The sequence below is a fragment of the Odontomachus brunneus genome, unplaced genomic scaffold (assembly GCF_010583005.1).
Source record: "Odontomachus brunneus isolate Ranch 3 - 2012 unplaced genomic scaffold, Obru_v1 Obru_scaffold_156, whole genome shotgun sequence".
NCBI classification, from domain to species: Eukaryota; Metazoa; Arthropoda; class Insecta; order Hymenoptera; family Formicidae; genus Odontomachus; species Odontomachus brunneus.
The window spans coordinates 147651-161803 of NW_022639606.1; the positions used below are offsets into that span (position 1 = coordinate 147651).

The 14153-nt window shown below is 38.3% G+C and overlaps 2 protein-coding genes across 3 annotated transcripts in view; one reads left to right on the forward strand and one right to left on the reverse strand.

Annotated features, from left to right (window-relative positions):
- The window catches only part of LOC116850792, a 112010-nt gene that overhangs the window by 19354 nt on the left and 78503 nt on the right, over nt 1-14153 (reverse strand). Inside the window, exons 1-2 of one of the 2 annotated variants that reach the window (XM_032829447.1) lie at nt 5426-5657; nt 4035-4280 (exon numbers count right to left, since the gene is read on the reverse strand). In XM_032829447.1, coding sequence (XP_032685338.1) covers nt 4035-4067 — 33 coding nt within the window. In that variant the 5' untranslated portion in view covers nt 4068-4280; nt 5426-5657. Of the gene's footprint in view, nt 1-4034; nt 4281-5425; nt 5658-14153 lie in introns of those variants that run through there. The other variant, XM_032829445.1, reaches the window with a different exon arrangement.
- LOC116850791 (neither inactivation nor afterpotential protein G-like) overlaps nt 1-14153 on the forward strand; it is a 143913-nt gene that overhangs the window by 2516 nt on the left and 127244 nt on the right. The gene's annotated exons all lie outside the window — the stretch shown is intronic.

Below are 14153 nucleotides of genomic sequence, written 5' to 3' on the forward strand. Positions count from 1 at the left end.
CGCCTCCGATGCGCCTCCGTTCGCGCTCACGTAGCGGCATAGGTTGCATCCCGTTCAACACAGCGTTAAGAGGATTATTTATTGGAGGCACCTCGGCGCCGGTGTAGGACGATTAGCATAGTAATGTCCGCGGTGCGGCTGGTCCGATGCGCGCCGTTCTACGTGTGTGCGTACGCCGCTAATCTGCCATTATTAAATTATCGGTGCAGCGGCCGCGCGCTGCACCGATGATTATCATTTATCAATATCACGGGCGTACTATGTCGGGATCGTCGTCGCCGGACCGATCGGGCGTATCCGTACGTCGGCACGTAATGTTATGTAGATAACGCTGGTATGCGCGACGTCGAAACCGGTGATAGGGATGTTGCTCCCTTCCTCTCTTTATCCCTCTTTCTCTCGGCGTATACATAGAAAAATGCACACTGCATTCAAGCAAATGTCACCTGTTTCAAGTATTTCATAAGTTTATATATCCGCAAATCTACCGTAACTTTATTAAAAGCCATCAAATTTATTCAAAATACATTTTAAATTGAGTGCAGCGTTTCAATCAAGAATATTCACCCAAAAAATACCATCTTAGCGGAATCATTCTGGCCCTAAGAGGATTTTTTTAGAACTCAAAGGAAAATATTTTAAATACAATATTCTGAAAGTTAGAAGAATTATATCTTTTACCTACGGTATATTGTTTTTGATAAAAATTTCTTCTAGTAAGAGAGCATTCTGTTTTACGTATTTCTTTTTTATTCAAAAGGAAAAACTTAGAATATTATTTAATAAATTATCTAAATTTTAAGATAAAAATTATACTGTAGAATTTTGTAGCCAAGGAATAGATCAACATTCTGCATTTCATATGTGCTATTTACATTTTAGGAATTAATAGGTAATATTAAAACATTTGCTATGTTTTTAGCAAAATCTTCTATGTTTCTAGCGTAATGTTCTTTAGTAAGATAGATCGTATTGGCAGTCTATTTCTGGTTTACTAAAAACACAATAAAATTGAAAAAAATTGACATGAAAAAGAATTATAATATTCTCTGCGTGTAGATTTCCGATTAATAGTCTACTTCAGTAGAAAAAAACATTCTTTCGGTATAAGTTTTCGCTAAGAATATAGGAAATAGTACCTTGCAACTAGAGTTCATTTTTGGGTGTTAGATTTTTTCTTTTCAGTTTTAGAAGATTGCCTTAGACCTTTTGAGGTCTATATACATATAAGAAGACTCCGTTAAGAACAAGATTATATTTTTTGAATGTTAAATTAAAACAATAATCGGTTTGCTACCACATAGAATAAAAAAACTTTTTCTTTGATAGCATTTTACAATATTTTTGTAAAGAGGATAAATTCTTCTTTTGAGTATATGATAATAAACTTTACTAAAATTTGTAATATATTTTGAGACTATTATCAAAGAAACATCCTTCGTATTTATCCTTAGTCATTATTTACTACCATTACTAAAAGAAGGAAAATAAACTGAGTAATCATTTTTCTTAGCAGAATGATATTTCCTTGCGTGGTTTTCAACGTTCTCGCAAGAGGACTACAATCGACCCCGATTTGAATGTCATTCTCGTGACATTCTCTTACGAACATTAATTGCCACTCTATAAGATTCATTTTACGATGCAATTTTCATTATTACATGCCGATATAATCTTCTTATATAATCATTGTTTTCAAATCAACCAATCGACCAGCAAAGTCGCATCTATTTCGTATTACTCTTTTAGCCGGCAACTGCACGTTTCATCTGTTCTCTGCTGAAAATCCGTGTTACAATTCAAGTGCACACTTTGAATATTGTCACAGAGATCCCGTCGCGACCCGCGGTTCTCGCACGTCTCATCGCGAGTCCACCCGTCTGAACAGCGAGAATTATGCCGAAAATCAGTCGTGGGAAAACGCGACAAGGACGTCCAACCGCGACGCGCCGCGGGCCGAAAGAAACGGAAGAGGGATGATCTAAGAACGACCCGTGCTATAATCTCGAAAGTTTATCGACGTTCTCGTGACGGGGATTGGGAGGAAAACGTGAAATCTATGGCTCTATCGGCGATGCGTGATTGTGCGCGCGTATGTGTGCACGTCGCTATCTCGATAATATGCTAATAACACGACGGGGGGTACTTTACGATCGTTACATCGTGCTGGATATCGTAATTATTGTTTCGCTGCATGCTCGCACGGCACAATGCGACGCAACATGAGTGCGCATGCACCGTCGATCGTTGCATCAATCGTATGCGGGCTCGTGCACCGTAATTGCCGGTATCCTTAAGCACTCTGCCATGCAACGGGCACATATGTAGGAATTTATCAGTGGATACCCGGCTACCGTTGAATACCAAGAGATTTCAATTCATTCTTCAATTCATTCTTGTACTTCTAATTTCGTAAGTTAATTCGTAATTTTACAGAGTCTCGATTCGAAATCACGTAATCCATAATACGTTCGATCGATGAGTGTAGTTTTCAACAAATGTATTCGTTATCTTTCTTAAACGATCTTGCAACGTCGCGGCGTATATAATTATCCTAAATGCACTAAGGGAAAAATTATCTTAAAATCAACAAATATTTTTTTTATGGGTACCATTAACATTAAATTTACTTAAATCTGAATTCTCTTTATTTAAATCAAATATTGTTTACCTGATTTAAGCAAACAATATTTAATAAAAAGAATTAAATAAAGAGAATTTAGATTTAAATAAATATGTTCATGGCACCCATCAAAGAAATATTTGTGGATTTTAAGGTAATTTTTCCCTCAGTGTGCATTTTATTCTTTGTACGTAAACCTATGAGACGTGTCAATATGTTTAGTATAGGTCGCCTGCATAGCTTTTAACATGTCAATAGACAGCATATCACGGTCTAGACGCTCGTTCCCATTCGCTTCGAGAAGATGAGAACTTTGAGAGACAGGTCAAATATATCGCGCATGAATTCGTGTGTGAGTCACAGATCGATGTGCGCAATCTTTAACCCTTTGGCGCGTTCTAACAGAGAACTATATGCTTTGTGTACGCGATCATACTCGCGCGTCAGTCGTTGTGGCATGTCGTTAAAATCAGAAATGTGTATTTATGACAGGTGCTTGCGAATGAGTTAAGGAGTAATCAGGCTCGACATTAATGATAAAATGCGTTTGACACAATAATAAAAATAATATAACTCTTTTAATAAGTAATACCGTATTATTTTGAGCAAAATCTATTGGGCGTATATTTTTATTTTGAGCAAAATCTATTGGGCTTTACGTATACGGAGAACATATTGTAGTAAAAATTCCGTTATAATTATATTTTATTTTACAATATTTTGGACTATACTGTGACTACTAAAGAACCCGCATAGAAATATTTCTTAAGATTTTCCCAGATGCAGCATAAATTTTGACTGGGATATCCAAGTTTGTATCCAAATTATTTTACAAATTCCACTACGATATCAATTACGAATCCCATTTTTGTTCCAAACATGGGTTCTTTACCTAGAATCGAAATTTTCACTACTGCCTCGAATAAAATTACTGTCATCCTTCACACGTTTTAGGTAATATTCCACTCCAGGAAATTTAGAGAGTAAATTCTCTCTTCATGTGAAAATATTTCACAAATATTTCACAAATATTTCAATCAATTAGATTGAATATATCCCTCTGATGGTGGAATACATAAGATTCATTCTTCAATTTCGAATAAAAATATTCATAATGGAAAATTCAATCTATATGAGTCACTTGAATGATTCGGCCACTTTACTTTTCAAATGAAATTTCACTCCAAGAAATTTGGAGAATGTATACAAATATATAATAATTTCAATCATAATTCTGTATGATTCTCAAGATTACAAAAATTTTGTTATAATTTTTACTACAATATCTTCTCTGTGGATATAATGGACACGCGAGGGCGTATGTATACACCTTGCGTGAGTAAACGGTTACTTTCTAGAAGCGTATATAGATATGCCTTTCGTAGTTAAAGGGTTAAGAGTTGAAACTTACCGCGACGAGGGTGCTGAGAGCTTCAATTCGCATAGTAGCTGGCCAGGCCAGCAAGGAGGCCGTCGATTGCGATGTGGTGGATCGATCCGCTTATATCGATCCTTCAGCTACCGATTTTCTCGGCTGTCGACGTCACTCGACCTTAAGTGCACCGGGCCGATGATGATGACTCTTCTCTCCCGGCTCCACGCCGATTTCTCGTGATCCGCCGTGCCGAACCGGCGATGACATGGCTACCGCGCCGATCTGTCAACAAGCGTCACATATATTAATGAAACGTTATTACTTTTACTGCTAATCACGATGTAATAATCGTCGAATCATCGTCCCGTCCGAATTGTTATCGACGCTTGATCAATTATTTTCATGTCGCGATTACGTCATGCGCTATCGATCGCACATCTGCAGTAGTTTTTATCACGGTGATCCATTCGGATCCTCGGTTTCTGTATTATTAAATAGATTTCGTGATGTCCCGCCGTTGTCTAAAGGCACATCCGTTGCGATTACCTTTGTCTAATACTAAGTAAGATAAGAAATTATAGAGATAAGAATTAATTACATCGCGATATGTTACTCTCTGTAAGTACAACCAGTGCATTCTTCACTGAAATGCTGCACATATAACTATGATCCAGTTATATCACTGCAGTCAGTAAGATCTGACCGAAAAAATTAGCTAATAGTGACTGTTGTTCTCATTATTGTTGCAATTTACAAACGATGTTATCACACGCAAGCTGCATTAAAGTCGTTAATTCCTTTGGCACAAACGAAGAAGGTTGAATTTGATCAGCAGTCAAAGAATTTGTATACTACAGATTTTGCACTGAAATCTTGTCTCTACTGCACTGACAGAAAAAATATCAAAGTAATAATAAATATTTATTTGGCGGATATTTTTAACATATTTACTTATATCTAAATTCCTTTATTTAAATAGAATAGAATAAACAATTGTTTTTATAAGAAGCTAAAAACTTTTTAACAGGTTTTAAAATCTTATTTGAAAACTATCTTAATATTAGTATAAGTAAATATGTTAGTATCCATCGCGAATAAATATTGATTTTTAATATTTTTCTCTCAATGTGGTCAAAATAAAAAAAATAAAAGACAAAACAGAAAAGTGAGAGAGTTTACACTAAAAATTAGTGAATATTTATTGATCGTCGATGAAATACTCTGTTTATTTTCAATTAGAAACAATTTTATTGATTCACTTTAAAAGAATATGAACCTAAAAAGAAAGTTGCGCTGGACGCGAGAACGTTTCAACATCTCAATTGCAAACGTCAGATAAAAATTTTTCTTATTTGAATTACATCAATTTTTGCAAGGTGCCACATTTCTTTCTTATTACGATCTGGATCTACTGTGCATTCTCTCACCTTTCGCGTAGCAAAATTCCCCGTGCGAATTTATACACCAAAGCAGCTCGTCACGCCAAACCAGTTCCGAGGGAACGATTAACATCCGATCCTAAAGCCGCGAAGTCTTTGCATAATCGCTTCGGGGCACTCGACTCCTCCTCGATAAATCCTCGTGCGCGAAAATCGCAAGCGACATCAAGTCGCAACCGTGAATCGCTCGGGAATACGACGCGCTCGCGACGACACTTCGTGACTGACTGGATCCGATATTTAACATTTGCCGATAAAACCAACGCGAGAGCAAAAATGTTTCGCGTAAAAGAGGTACGAAAGAGCTATTTCGTCATTCGACCACGACGATGCTGCGAATCGATATCTTATCTCATGCACGTTTGCCACTAACCCGATGATTACGTGTCCACGTCTACAACGTGTTATTGACCTATCGAACGAAATGCACTCAAAGCAAATATCACCTGCGCGAGAAGTTATCTTTTCTCTTCATCTACCTCCTCCTTTCTCTCTCTCTCTGTACTATTATCTTTGTACTATTATCGTCCTTTATCTAATTACTCACTCGGACAGCTCATCAAACTACTACTCATTAACCTCTTAGATACTGTATGCCACTATAGTGGCTTTCCCGTATGTCATCTTTTTGAACAGTACGCCACTGTAGTGGCTTTCGCGTATATCATCTTTCTGAACGGTACGCCACTATAGTGGCTCATGCTTATTTCTAATAAATTATAATTAATTCATCTAAAACTGTATTCTAATGTACTTGAGTAGTGAAAAGCATTATCAGACACAAATCGCAGTGTTGTATTGTTTTCATGCAGTCCGCGTTGAACTTTGCCGTACAGAGATACAGTTCCGCGGAAGATCCTGCCGTAGCTAAGAGGTTAAATACACAAATTAACGTAATAGATTTTGCGAATGATAATTCTGTTCATCGTCTAAATCATTGTTCGAATGTGGATGATCCTGCCGTCTGTAAGATCATAAGTGTTGATATTCTTTAAAATAGAGGAATTCGGGTCTAGACAGTTCCAGGGAAGACTTAGAATTACTAATCAAAATATATATTTTATATATGCCCTTCTTATCCTGCGCTGAGCAATTAAACTCGATACTAAGCTGAAATCCGATTATATTGCTGCATGTTTGTACTTTATTACAAAACAAAATATGGATTGTGGCTGATATTAACACATAAAAGAAGGCTACCTCTATCATACTTGTATAGTCATAGACAATAATTAGTTGAGACTAGGAAGTTGTAGCTACAAAATTCTGAAATATGGAGCATCTAACCCTGGTCTTCCCTATGATTAATACGACTCAGCCACTTTGATATATCAACTATATCAGTGTAATTGCATGTGATCTGGTGATCAGAGAGTGGTTAGAATGATATTTATTATAGATACACTCTAGTTAGAGCGACCAGATATCGTCACTACTGCAACGCTAATAACTCGGCAATTGTTCTATAGTTGTAGCAACCATATAATTAGTTGTTCTGTATTTTACTATTAATCTGAACAATCAGATTTATGCGTTGGTCAACCATACTTAGGTACAATGAACTTGAGCCAGAGTGTCGATGGTCGAATGGGCCGATGGTCCAATGAGAGAACTTATTTTTGACTAATTCGTTTTCTTATTGGACTATTAGCTACATTCTGATGTTCATTATGTCTAAACCGTTTTGCGGCCTTATACAGATTTTGAACTGAAACTTTACTTCCACTAATCGAAATTAGTAAGATACAAGATGAATCAGTAAAATGTTTTTCTTGAAAACCAGTGAATACATTGCAAAGTGATGTGACACTGAAGTATGTTAAAACAACACCTTAACACCCACTTTCAACACGCTATACTGACAATTTAAGTTAACACACGTATGTGTATTTACATCGTTTGATCTAACTTCAAAATGTTGAAGAGACGATACTTGAGGTTAGATTAAGCGGTTGAGGATTACACATATGTACGTTAACCTAAACTGCCAATATAGCACGAACGTGAGAACATGTTAATGTGTTGTTTGAACACGCTTCATTTTGCAGTGTATTCACTGATTATCGATGAAACACTTCTTTTACTGATTCAGTCAGAAACAATTTTACCGATTCATCTTAAGAGAGTAAATACGAGGCATGCAGGCGCCATATACAGCAACATGGCGGTATCAACATCGGCGCTGTTGGCATCATTCGTTATGTGAGTTAATGACTCTCGAGAAATCATCGATTGGTCCCCGTCTAGAAGTCGCGACGCCTCTCACACGGTGGAAACACGCCTTCTCACGTACCGTAATGGACGGGACTTCACGCGTGCGCGCGTTCACCGTTCGGAGCGAACGAAACACGGTTGCATCGATAGCCACCGAGCAACGGAGAAAAGCTGTGGGTCCTCAAGGGTTCGTCTCGAGATCGGGCAAGGTGACTCGGTTAGAAACGCGCTCGCAGTGCAATCGCGCAACATGTTTCCTCACTCGTTGCGAATTAATTCCAAGCGAAATGCCGAGGTCGGCCTGGCTACGTCCGTGTCTCCGAGACGAGACAGACCCAGAAAATGGGTCCGATCCCCCGACGATCCGATGACGTACGGTATTCAACGGCGAAGAGCGACGGAGTCGTTCGTTCCCACCGTAGCGATCAGCGCCCGTTGTCGTGAATCATCGGCGTCCTCCTTCTGTTAATCATCGAAATACTGGCGCCCCATCGTTCAATCGCTTCCAGTAGGCAGTCCGCGTATCGATAAAGGCGAGCGATGATGTGTAATCGATTAAAGTTGTGATTTCAGATTATCGCCGCACTGAGGGAAAAAATGGTTAATTTAACTAATATTATAGTTACTTTTGGACCCGATCATATATTTCGATTCTGACATGCAAATAATAGTAGGCAAACATACATATAAGGTTATTATTATTATATACATATAAGGTTATTATTATTAATATTATGGTAGAATTTAATAAAAAATAGTTGTTTGACCATAATTTATAGTAATCATTTCTCTATGTGATTATAATTACACTGGGAAAAAAAGCAGTTGGATTGACAAAATCGGCGGTCACCCCTCTTCAAATAAATATATATATTGAACAAATTATACGTTAGTGCGACAATAAATTGCGTTTGATATAGTTCCTGATCAAATCAATTGGATCCTTTTATGTAGAAATACGTGTGGATCGATAACAAAAATTAAAAAATCAATAATTTTGCGCGTTGAATTATTCTTGCATAACTACGACTAATTTATACATACACACTAATTTATACATACACATATTCATCACAGCAACTATACAATTTGTTCAATCGATTAAACCTTTGTTTGAACGAATTCTGTCTCATTGACTCAACCATTTTTTCGTCTCAATGCACAAATACCAAACATTTTTGTCTCAGTGCGCGAGACATGAGAACGTAATGCACACCGCATGGTGTAAGTGTCATTGCGGCTGATTGTGAGTCACGACACGTGGAATTCTGTCGTCGATAAGGTGCCGGCGACACCGATCGCGAAACACATCACCGTTCCTTATCATGGTGTTCCGTGCGATAATCGAAGGTGACGCGACAATCCTGTGTCGTCATTGAATGCATTATCACGATCTATCTGTCGACGCGGTACATGGAATTTGGCCGGTCCGCATTCCAGCGTGATTCGCGCGTACCTTTCCCGTGTACCTGCGTGTGTACGCATCGGCGGCACACGCAGCCAAACTCGCGGCGAGCGACGACAACCGAATAAATTTTAGCGCACCGCTGTCGCACGCTACCGACTATTACGCTCTCACCGACGAGGAACGCACCGCAAGCTCGCTCGTAGATTTACGGTCGATCGTTGTCGCGAGTTATCGCCGTTTCGTTGACCAACCGTGGACACTTTATGCGCGGATTAGGACAACCTTTTCGAAGCCGTGATTTAAACGCGATAGGAAGAAATGCTTCGTTAAGTGTAGATTATTAAAATCCTACGAATAATTGTTGGCGGATAATGATTTAGTACTGAGAATATGTGGCATAATTAAAAACGCACAGAAAAATGTCCTACTGTTGAGAAAAGCAATTACTCAGCTTACTTTTCTTCTTTCCAGCAGTGGTTATCTTCAACAAAGAACATCTTCTTGGTGAAAGAAATTCTTGTTTTAATTTAATATTCCTGTTTGAAATGCTGAAATTATTAGGATTAAGAACATATTATAAATTCTGAATTTGATGTTTATGATAAACTTACTATGGACTTGCAGATATATAAATTTATGAAACGAGAAAGAGAGAGAGAAAAACATTTGCTTGAATGCAGTATATATTCTTCTGTATGTACAATATCGACTTTTGAATATTATGCAATAAATTATGCCTTAAAGGGAATATTTTCTAAAACTTTCTTTTGAAACACAATCTTATAATCTCTGAATCCGTGGATAAGTCTCTGATCTCAAGTGATAAATCTCAATTCACGATGTAAATCCGCCGTAATACTCGTTCTATGATGATGCAACGCAATAATCGTATTGTCGCGACAGTTTATTCGATTGATCTCTACCAGGAAGCCGCCGCGGGGATCCGCGCGGAAACCCAAGGATGAATGCCACGCGACGAACGAACAGTGGACGTTGTCGGTAGAAGCGAGAAGTGAATTTTTCGTAGAAAGCGTGACTGATCCCCACAGACACCGTATCCGGTCTGTGTCCACCCACATGAGGGGACAACGACGACTTTCTCTTCCCCCGCGTTCGTCCTTTCCTTTATTTCGCTCACTCGTTCTTACGAACACGCGTTCGCTGTACAACAAAAGGTTTATCCGTGTTGCCTGCACTTTTGATACTTTTACACCTAACGCCCCATTGGACTCCGATCTCTCTTTAGATAGAAGAGCTCTCATTGGATTTCATTTATCGCGTCTGGTATGCAACGCGCATTAGGTGGAAAAGTATCAAAAGTGTGAACAAACGAACCTAAAGCTGCTTGTCGGATACCATCCTGTTCGACATTTTTTTTTCTTCTATTTCTGGTAGATATTTTATCAAATCTTCAGCCTTTCCCCGAGTATTTTTTCTTATGCGGCTTATAATATCTCTTCTTCAGTTTTGTTCTTCACTTTAAAACCCACCAAACAGTAAGAAGATATTTGAATTTAAAACGGAGTTATGATTGATAATAAGGTAAAAACATCAAACGAATTTGCGCACCTAATATAACTGCAATCATAGAGAAATAATTATTATAGATTATGATCAAGAAAATTGTTTTTTTAGTAAATTCTACTATAATATTGGTGATAATAACCTTATATGCATATTATTCATTTTTATATTAGAATAACCAAGAAATATGATTGGAACCACAAATAACTATAACTTTCGTTAGATCAACCATTTCTCTCAGTGGCCGTATACCTTAATACTCGTGCAAGTAGAGTGACCGAAAACAAGTAGAGTGCCGATTACTGGACTCTATTTTCTCTTAGTTTTGATTCGTTAAGTAAGTAAACGCCTCTGAGCCGGATTACAGTGCGCGATCCGTCGATCGATGCATCGACAACAACGACGACGACGACGACGACGTGTATCCCGATGCCGCAGATAAGCAGTCAATCGACCTGTTCGCGAAGCACACGAGCGAGAGCAAGGTAGTTTAATTACGGCATCGTTTACGAGTAATGAACGAGACGCGGTCTCGCCCGGTGACTTGCGATCCCGGTAATTTCGCCTGCATGAGTGTTCGCGATGGTTTATTACTCGTTATCACGGGACTACCGCGGTGCAGAGCGTTGTTAAAGCATTACATCCTACCGAGCAGAACGAATCACGATATTGTATCCCCGGTCGATAGTTAAACACGAGTAAACTCGTATAATGGGTGCAGCCGCTTCTTTTCGTCTTCTTTCGTTTCCCATCTCTCATCCTTGATCGATTACGAAAGTGATAAGCGATGCCGCCGCGCGTCGGTGATGATGTAAGACTCGTTCACGGTACGATTCTGCGGGATGACGCTATCCCGGGGCCCGGTCGACGGAAGCGATAAGCGCGAGACACAATTCGCCTTTTTGCACGGAGCGGCCGCGGGGATTTCGCGCGCGAACGCGGCGTGACGTGCCGTCAGAACTTCGTATCGCGAGATCGCCGCCGTGACGTCGATAAGTACATAGAAGTGTACATTGGAAGCTCATTGGCATTTCGCAGAGGCGGTGCCGACGGGGTTTACGTTGAGTCACTTATCGGCGGCGCCTAGCCTTATATCGCGATAAAAACGTCGCCGGCGTCAAGAATGCATTGAGTCTGGTTTGAGTCGCTAAGCCGGCGCCTTCTACCTCGCGCGCCTGTCATTAGTTTATTACCATTAACTTTCGCGGTAATTACTACGCCGGCCCTTGGCTGCTGCGACGCGAGAGCGAGAATGCCAATCGGTGAGCGGCCGAACGGCGGCGCGATCGAAGCCGGCTCGGTGAAAAAATCGCAATCGTATTCTCAATTATTCATGCAGTCGGTACGACTGTATTTTCTAGCTGGCGGTCGATCTGGCAGAGTCGAGTATATTATCCCTAAAAAACTCTAAACGTCAAAAAGTTACATAACCTTAAACATGGACTAAAGACATGTTAATCATTAGAAAAATTAAATACATACACTAAGCAAAAATCTTTGGTTATATTTGTAACTATAATTATATAGAAAAATAATTACTATAAATTATGCTCGAGAGACAACCATTTTTTTAATTAAATTTAGTGAAGTTATATTTTTGTATTAAATTAAGAGAATTAAATTTTACTATATAATGTTAACGATAATAATTTTATATGCATGTTGCTACTATCATTTTTGTATTTAAACCAAGAAATGTGTTTAAGACCAAGAGAGAATAATTATAATTTTAGTTAGATCAACTACTTTTTTCTCTCAGTGTATCGCGACATACCGAGTGAGATACTCTCAGTTGTGGAGAATGTACGCGTTTACATATTGCGTTGGACTCTGTTTTCGGATTTCTGTTAAGTCTAGTACTCTTAATATAGATCAAATTTACCCAGACCACTTTTTCAAACATTCTTCAAAATATGTGTCTTGTTTTTTCGTTAAAACTTTTTTTAATTTTATTTAATGGTAAAAGCATTAATAGATTCATATTCCTTGATGTTTTTTACAATACACCGATTAAAAAGAAAAACATTAAGTTTTCATGGAAGTTGTGGACAAATAAAAACGCGCTGGGTAAAATTTCCCTTCGAACATCTCATATTACTTATGATTGTAAATTTTTATTTTTGTGTCATAATGAAACTTTATATACATCATTTGCATATTGAAGATATATGTATACAAAAATTAAAATTTTTGTAATTATTTTTTAATTATCTTTTAATTATCCTTTCCAATATCATATATTTCCATGGGTCAAGGTACTCTCAAGTAGCAGGATGATGTAACGCATTGGTGATGTCTTTAATGTCAATAATGCGTCATTAATATGTTATTTGACGTTATCATGTTTGCTGGGCTTACGTTTGAAAGTGTAATAACTTTTTATCCAGGCTCTGAATTTCAATGTCAAATTTTACATCACTTTTAGATACGATTGATTTGTAAATTTTTCAAAATTTTTACATTATTTTCGAGATATAGGCAATGCATCCTTAAAGACCAAACTAATAAGAATATTTAAGATTGAGTACGTGTCCGCGCATTGATATTTTTACTTTACGGCCGTGTTGCTTGACGTTAACTTCGTGCGGCGTTTTTCCGCGCGATTCCCGATCTTCTTGCGGCCGATAACCTGCAATCTCACTCTACTGGATCCACGAGCGAAGACGACAGGCTGCCTCGCGACACGCCTGTCCCTTTTTTCCCGCGGAATTTTCCTACACTCATTGTACAGCTTCATTAACACGATGTCAATAAAGAGGGATTCGCGCGGCTAGGGATACTTAACTGCTTTGAGATGTGATCAGGCAGCCGGATATGATACGCGTTAACGACAGGCCGGATGGACTGTACGCGTCGAAGAAATTTCATAACTGGTTAGGGCATAAGACGGAGATATCGGGTGAGACTCGTCTAATTTATTGACCTTTTTGCTCGCGCTCCTACGGCGATTTGGTATAATTTACATCAGATAACGATTAACGCGCGAGTCCGAGAGACCAAATGGCGAAAGATGAAGACTGAGAGCTCGATTCCTGCTAAATACAGTATTTCCTGCACGCAGGAAAATACTACATTCAAATAAATGTTACCTGTTTCGAGTGTTTCGTAAGTTTATATGTTCGCAAATTTATCACAAGTTTCCATCAATTTATCCAATCACATGAGCATCCAATTTATTCCAGATACATTTTGAATCCTACTAAGCTTAGCCTTTCAATCGAGAATACTGAAATAAAAATTGTGTTTGTTTATAAAATCGAACCAACTGAGAAGAAAATGTTTAGTATTTGTAACTATAATCGCACAGAAAAATAATTACCATAAATTATAGTCAAGATAACCATTTCTTAATTAAATTTTACGGTAACGTTAGTGATAATAACGTTACACGCACGTTATTACTACAAAATATATGATTGGTGTTAAAAATAACTATAATTTTAATTAGATCAACCATTCTTTTCTCTCAGTGTATGAGATTTCAGATCACTTCTTCAGATGCACTATCTCGTCGGGAATACCGCGAGGAAGGAAGAGAGAGAGAGAGAGAGAGAGAGAGAGAGAGAGAGA